The sequence below is a fragment of the Sinocyclocheilus rhinocerous genome, unplaced genomic scaffold, assembly GCF_001515625.1.
Source record: "Sinocyclocheilus rhinocerous isolate Xijiao unplaced genomic scaffold, SAMN03320098_v1.1 scaffold484, whole genome shotgun sequence".
Taxonomy (NCBI): Eukaryota; Metazoa; Chordata; class Actinopteri; order Cypriniformes; family Cyprinidae; genus Sinocyclocheilus; species Sinocyclocheilus rhinocerous.
Window position 1 is genome coordinate 1322574 of NW_015658063.1, and position 7498 is coordinate 1330071.

At 36.6% G+C, this 7498-nt stretch overlaps 2 protein-coding genes across 2 annotated transcripts in view; one reads left to right on the forward strand and one right to left on the reverse strand.

Annotated features, from left to right (window-relative positions):
• LOC107722066 (laminin subunit gamma-2-like) overlaps positions 1-4339 on the forward strand; it is a 15820-nt gene extending 11481 nt beyond the window's left edge. The window contains exons 15-22 of the mRNA XM_016530287.1: positions 544-681; positions 806-950; positions 1139-1288; positions 1473-1587; positions 2339-2535; positions 2755-2913; positions 3017-3116; positions 3677-4339. Coding sequence (XP_016385773.1) covers positions 544-681; positions 806-950; positions 1139-1288; positions 1473-1587; positions 2339-2535; positions 2755-2913; positions 3017-3116; positions 3677-3930 — 1258 coding nt within the window. The 3' untranslated portion in view covers positions 3931-4339. The remainder of the gene's footprint in view (positions 1-543; positions 682-805; positions 951-1138; positions 1289-1472; positions 1588-2338; positions 2536-2754; positions 2914-3016; positions 3117-3676) is intronic.
• Positions 4340-4425: 86 nt separating this feature from the next.
• Positions 4426-7498, reverse strand: part of LOC107722048 (nicotinamide/nicotinic acid mononucleotide adenylyltransferase 2-like) — a 12206-nt gene continuing 9133 nt past the window's right edge. Inside the window, exons 7-10 of the mRNA XM_016530276.1 lie at positions 6913-7014; positions 6705-6772; positions 6562-6628; positions 4426-6214 (exon numbers count right to left, since the gene is read on the reverse strand). Of these exons, the coding sequence (XP_016385762.1) occupies positions 6179-6214; positions 6562-6628; positions 6705-6772; positions 6913-7014 (273 nt within the window). The 3' untranslated portion in view covers positions 4426-6178. The remainder of the gene's footprint in view (positions 6215-6561; positions 6629-6704; positions 6773-6912; positions 7015-7498) is intronic.

Below are 7498 nucleotides of genomic sequence, written 5' to 3' on the forward strand. Positions count from 1 at the left end.
GACATGGCTGCAGCGTCAACAATACTACAGTGAGAATTAAAGTTACGCCTTCTTTCTTTGCGTTAACATTTGGGCGGCGTTATGCAAATTTTTCCACATAGTGATGTAGATATGTGGGGGCGTGTTAGAATGAGCCATTTTAGGTAGGCGTGGTTGACTCTTAACTTTGATAAAGAATATCTCTTTGGATTTGAGACTTTAGTCTTTGCAACTTTACAGATCTTCTTTATGCACCAAGAGCTTGTAACACTCCAAAGAGAAAGGAAAACTTGAAATCGCATCATATGACCCCTTTAAAGTCTAGAATTTGATTGGATTTGCTATCTTGATTATTTATTTGCATTACATTTGTTGCATTATTTGCATTTAGCATTGTTTTTTCCCTTGCTGCCCATGGTAAGATAGTCGAGAAGAACCATTGCATTAAAAATGCCTTTAACAACTGACTAGGCTTCCACGTTACATTTCATCTTTGTTGTGCATCCAAAATATGTGACTGACTGAAAAAAATAAAAGACTGACTGAAGGGTATTTTCTTGCCAGGCACCAAGGTGAGGCAGTGACAGTGGAGACCATTGCAGCCAATTCTCTAACAGAATCTGAGAAAGCCCTAGACCTCATCCGTGGTGTCATCAGCCGAGAAAATAAGGTCAAAGACGAGCTCAGGGACCTCAAAAAACAGTAAGTTGCTTTTGTATTAGAAACACTGTTAAACCAGATAATTTTCTCCACAGTACCGAAGTGTTTACCTTCATTGTGCAGAGATAAAGACTGTGACCTTACTTTCTAATGATGTTGTTTTCAGGTATGAAACAGATGCAACTAAAGTGCTTGACATGGATAGGAAGGCCATTCAAATTACTGATGCAGCTGGAAAGGAGAGCGGAGTGGCTCAGAACACTCTCAAACAGTTATCTGACCTGGAGAAGAAAATTCCAAAGCCCTTGACGGTAGTCAATCTGAATTGAATATTTATGTTTATAGAAGAGTTTAAGTAAAAATAGGGGAATACAGGAGATGCAAGTCTTTGTTCGTACCTCCATTCACTTCCACAAAATGTTTGCTGTTCAGACTGGAGTTTACAAAAATACACAGTATAAAATGAACAATGTGTACTATTATCTTTCTGTTTCTGCAGAAGGACATTGCTGGTGTGGTTTCCAAGTTCGACGGTCTGAAGGGTATGGTGGAGGGCAATTTATCACAGTACCAGAACTTTCAGCAGTATATGCTCAATGAGCAGAAAGAGACAACTGATCTGTTCAATAAGGCCAAGAGCTTCCAACAGGTAAACCTGATCCTCTGTTAAACATTCCTGAAAGTGTAGATGTTCAGAAACCAATCATTACAAAGAACAATATAGTCAACCAAGAAACTGCAGCAAGATTTATATATCTCTGTGCAAACATTGACCTCTAATGGTTGTTCCTGGGTCACCGGGAAAATGAACAATTGTTTTTGCTTTATTTAAGGTTCAAGACAAACTTCTTGCCAGGGCAAATGCAGCTGAAGCAGTCAAAAATAAATCTCTGGATATCTTTGCCAACAACAAGGATAGTCTGGATAAGACGCTAGAGACGCTCAAAGGTACGGATGAACACTAGACTTCTACAAGCTATTAAATATTATGTATGCACTACAGATTAAGAGTTTGTCAGTCAAAAGGTCTGTAAGGTTTTTTAATATTTTTGAAGGAGTCTCTTATGCTAACCAAGGCTGCATTTATTTACAGTAAAACAGGAATATTGTAAAAGATATTTTTTAAAATAAATGATTTTTTTTTTATATTTCTTTTTATTTAATTTTCATTTGTTTATTTAACAGAGATAATGGACAGTCCATGACTGCCCCAGAATTAGCTATAGAGATAGTTTCATCTGCAGTCCCTGTTACTATTACAATAACTGTGTTCTATTTTAATATATTTTTAATGTAATTTATTTCTGTGATGGCGATGCTACATTTTTAGTAGCCATTACTTCCAGTCTTCAGTGTCACATGCTTTTTCATAATCAGTGTTAAAAATAGATGTGCTGCTTAATATTTTTGTGGAAACCGTGATACATTTTTTCAGGATTCTCTGATGAATAGAAAAAGTTCAAAAGAACAGCACTAATTAGAAATAGAAATCTTTTGTATCATAATAAACTTGTTTGCTGTTACATTAGTGCATCCTTTCGGAATAAAATTATTCATTTAAAAACAATTCTTACCTACCTGACCTTTTGAGCAGTTGTGTAAATATCTCCAGATAATGTTCTGTCATTATTTAAACTATCCAACACAATTAACCTTAACCCTTTAAAAATATGCATTTCTCTATTGTGTCTTTACTCAGGATTTGATGACCAGATCAGTGGGAATAAGGATCTGGCAGATGCTGCTATTAGAAAACTTCCTGCCATCAATGCCACCATCCAGAAGGCCATAGCTGACAACATTGAGACTCAGGACATTCTGGATGCAATGTCTTCTCACTACAGAGATGCTCAGGATACTATCGACACTCTTACAAGCAGTGCAACCAAACTGGAGGTATAGCGACCTGTTACCTTGAGTGCTCACCCCTTTTATTTTGTAAAAACAGTATTTGTGCCATTGCCATTATTACGTCGATTTCACAGAGAGACCAGTTCAGTTTCTCTCAACGTCTGTCACTAGCTTTACTAAATGACCCGAGTTGAGTGGGTCTATTTGAGTCGTATACAGAACATTCTGAATGTACTCACAGGGTGCTTGTATGTGTCTCCACAGGGAATGTCAGCTGCTCTTCCGCCCTCTTTGGATATTTTGGAAGCTGCCACTAAATTGAAAAAGGATGTGGATGGACTGAAGACAGGGGCTTCTGTAACTAGAGACAAACTGAATGAAGAGAAAAACAAGGCAAAAGCACAGATAACGGAAGCAAAGAATGTAAGAATGTCCGCTTATATAAAACTCTTTGAGAAAGATACTTGAAATTATATGTAAACATGGAGATGTATGCTAAATTTTCTTTTCATTGTTGTTAAATCAGGCTGTCATGGAGTCCACTGGGGCACTTCAAAATGCAAAGAATTCCAGGGATGCTGTTAGTGATACTTTAAAGACAATCACTGATATTATGAGCTCACTAGGTGAGTTATAACAAAGATTCACTACATGCAACACAAGCAGTTTCTATAATATTATAGTATTAATATTTTGATTATTAATTAGCTTTTGTTCAGTGTGTTTATGTTTAGTTTTCATTTTATCCAGTTTAAGCTTTAGTAATTTTGTTACGTGGTTTTGTCATTTTTAGAATTTTTTTTAGTTTTCTATTTAGCTTTAATTTATTTTTACTTCAGTTTTAGTCATTTTAGTACTTTGACTTAAACTTATTTTATTTCAGACTTGGCAGCGTTTTTCATTTTTGCTAAAGTTTTTTCTCTCGTTTATATTTTAGTTTAGCTTTATTTCAGTTAACAAAAACTATTTTAGTAAGATAAAATACATTTTGTAGTAACACTTGTTAAGTGTGACAAGCTTTGTCAGAGAATCTTAGTCTTTTCTATAAAATATCACTTAAAACATTTGATAATGGCATGTCGGAGGCAGAACTAAAATATTATTTCTTGCTAAATCTATTTTCAAATCCAATGTTTTATCCCAGTGATGAGCAAGGATTCACCATGACCGTAATACTGTTTTCCAGGAACTTCTGGGGAAATTGACGACACACGACTGGCCGAGCTAGAGGACGCCGTGGCTAAAAGCCGCAGCCGTGTGGAGAAGGAGTTGAGGCCCAGACTCAGGGACCTGGAGGAGAAGGAAGCCCAGCAGAGAGCCACCATTGCAGGCATGATCAATGACATTGACACCATCCTGGCTGACATTGCCAACTTAGAGGAGATCCGTAAAAGCATTCCCAATGGCTGTTACAACATACCACCAATTGAAAGGCCGTAAAGGCTTTGGGTTACTGCAGGCCCAAATCACAATGCTACATAGTTTAATCTATGAACTTACTGACACTACTTTTTAACTAAAGAGTGTTTTTGTCATAACATGATTTTGTACTGTGTGTGAATTTTTTTGTATTTATTTTTTCAGTTTAATTTGTTTTTCTAATTTTGAAAATTATTACTGTGAAGTTTGAAATGAGGTAAATGATATTTCTGTTTTGCATGAGTGCCAAAGATATTTCATTGTGGGTGATTAATAGATAAACATATACCATATCTGTAATTGTTCTAGATAAGAAGTAACATCCAGTTGCTTTTCCATCTGCTTCAGCATCTAGTGAAAAATGCACAAACTAACCACTCTCATTCTTTTCTGTTCTGTTTTGTTTTATTAAATTCAGTATTGTCATCAAGGACATGAGTTATTTTCATGGCAACATACTTTAAGTTTTTGAATGCTTATTGAATAGCCACTATAAAGTAGATATATATTCATATAAGACATTACGCAGACATACTTACACATGCTTTACACCATAGACAACTAACTAAAAAATGAATAATATTGACCTCTAAAATTAAGATCTACTGTTTTAGCATCTTAAAAACAGAACCTTATAATGTTACATGGTGTTTTATATGTATACAAGGAGATTTATGTCTATGATCAATTTAAAAGCAAGAGGGCAATAAAAATACAAGAAACAAACAATATCATCAACAATATGTTTTGAATAAAGGCATGAAGAATGCAAGGAAGCAGTGAGGGTTGTAGAACTACAGAAGAATGCAGCATGTCAAAACCATGAAAAAATATATTATTTGTGGTGTATTTCCCACTATTTTTTAATGAATTTACATGGTCTCCTAGTGATTCCTGATACACTAGTTGCTATAGTGACTGCTCAATGAAAATGGAAATAAATCATGAATTTATGTTGATACAAACAGTGAGGTATCAGTGTGTTTAATAGTTCTCTGTATATTAGAGAAGTATTACCATTCAAAAAATGAAATGGGGGTGTTATATTTATCTTTTAATGTATGTGACACGAACAACAGCCAACAGCCAGGTACAGTAGTAAACGCTGGGTATGAAGTGGTAACAGTTACAATCTCAATATTTTAATAGGCTTTACATTTTTGAAGATTACCATTCTGGCTTCTAGTTTCATTTATGAAAAGTCTCTGGTTAAAATAATCAAAATCAAACAATTTTTTTCCTGAGACTTAAAGCATTATCATATGAAAAACAATAATCACAGTAATATATTGGAAGTCTTCTTCATATCGTAAAGCCGGAGCCTCCCATAAACTCGCAAAATCGATTATGCACAACATACATAATTCGCTGAATCTGTTATTCTTCTCATCAAATACACGTTGATTCATTTATAAAGGTTGTGTTAGATGTGCAGCAGATGTCAGCTTAAATCATAATTTAATCATTTAAAGGATGTTCCAACTTTTTTGTCATCTCTTTTGTGATCTCTTCACAAAACAAGCAAAAGTGCAAGGAATCTCATCCTGAAACGAATGGTTTGATGCACAGGCAGTGACCGGCTTTACTAGACATCACATCTGTGGCATGTTAGCAGGTTAATGTTGAGCAAAAGGATCTGTGGAGAAGTAAATGTGCACTAAAGCAAAGTAAATGAAATCGCATTCTTTAATGTGCAACCAAATACTCCACGTATACATGAATGCACATTGAAGACAAAACATTGAGGCATAATACAGTATATGAGATTTTCTCTGTACATACAGTTAATTGATGAGTAGAAAATGTATTTAGAGATGAGATGAGTCTAAGCACAGTTTTTTGCAAACACTGTAACCACAGACTATGGTCTACGTGGTATTTTAAACACTCATGCGCTGAAAGAAAACCCTTAGGCATGCAACTACAAGAACAGAGAGTATTAAATCAACAGCAAAGACCGACATTATAGCAGGCAATGAATTATCTCATTCGATCAAAAACACTCTCTTTCTCTGTCATAGTGGCAGCGAGGCTCTCTCCTCTTCCTCCTATTGGGCACCAAAGCCCACCCAGTCCCTTAAAGCTGATTGGTGGAGCGGATCCCTCAGGCACAGTGCTGTACATCCCAATGAGACACGAGTAAGAGGGGAGGACAGATTAATGCTCCTCTACATGGAAAAGCAGTGGTAGCACAGGAGGATTATACTCTAGATTACACACAGAGAGACAGACAGGGATGACTGACGGCTCGGAAGTGGACTTCTCCACCCTATCCAGAAGCATTGATGTAGAGCTGACTCTGCAGGATGTAGTCGATGACGGGCTGGCTCAGGTAATCCACCACGTGACCGTCGCCGTGCTGAAGAGCCAGTCTGGTGAGGAGAAAAGCAAGAGGGTTACAGTACAGAACGGTGAGATGAATTATGTGTAGACGGCGAGAACATGCACCTGCTCTTAGTGGAACTGACGACTGACATCGGGTGGTCAACTTCATCCTTTACCACGATTATATTGTCCTGTGAGAGGAAAACCGAAGCCGTATAAATATCACAAAACAGCAAATACGCTCTAAACTGCATGCATTTACTGTGTACTAAAACAACTACTAAACAGTAAATAACTTACTAGGTTGTAGTAGAGCTGACTCTGCAGGATGTAGTCGATGACGGGCTGGCTCAGGTAATCCACCACGTGACCGTCGCCGTGCTGAAGAGCCAGTCTGGTGAGGAGAAAAGCAAGAGGGTTACAGTACAGAACGGTGAGATGCATTATGTGTAGACGGCGAGAACATGCACCTGCTCTTAGTGGAACTGACGATTGACATCGGGTGGTCAATTTCATCCTTTACCACGATTATATTGTCCTGTGAGAGGAAAACCGAAGCCGTATAAATATCACAAAACAGCAAATACGCTCTAAACTGCATGCATTTACTGTGTACTAAAACAACTACTAAACAGTAAATAACTTACTAGGTTGTACCCCAAACTCCCCAAATAATACCTTATGTTTTCGAAGCACAGATGAATGGTTCATTATCCTTTCTGTGTCAGCTCCATCCCGAGGAACCACCACTATCCCGAAATCCCCCACAATCACCTCCATCTAGAAAAATATTATAATCACATATTCAGTTCAGTTTAACAAAACATATCTGGATTGGTATTAGCAATGTTTTGTATGCTAAAGATAGATTGTTAGTGCCATAATTTAGAAATCAAAACTGATGCTATTTACTTTATACAGGTGCATCTCAATAAATTAGAACGTCGTGGAAAAGTTCATTTATTTCAGTAATTCAGCTCAAATTGTGAAACTCGTGTATTAAATAAATTCATTGCACACAGACTGAAGTAGTTTAAGTCTTTGGTTCTTTTAATTGTGATGATTTTGGCTCACATTTAACAAAAACCCACCAATTCACAACAAATTAGAATACTTCATAAGACCAATAAAAAAAAAAACATTTTTAGTGAATTGTTGACCTTCTGGAAAGTATGTTCATTTACTGCATATGTACTCAATACTTGGTAGGGGCTCCTTTTGCATGAATTACTGCATCAATGCGGCGTGGCATGGAGGTGATCAG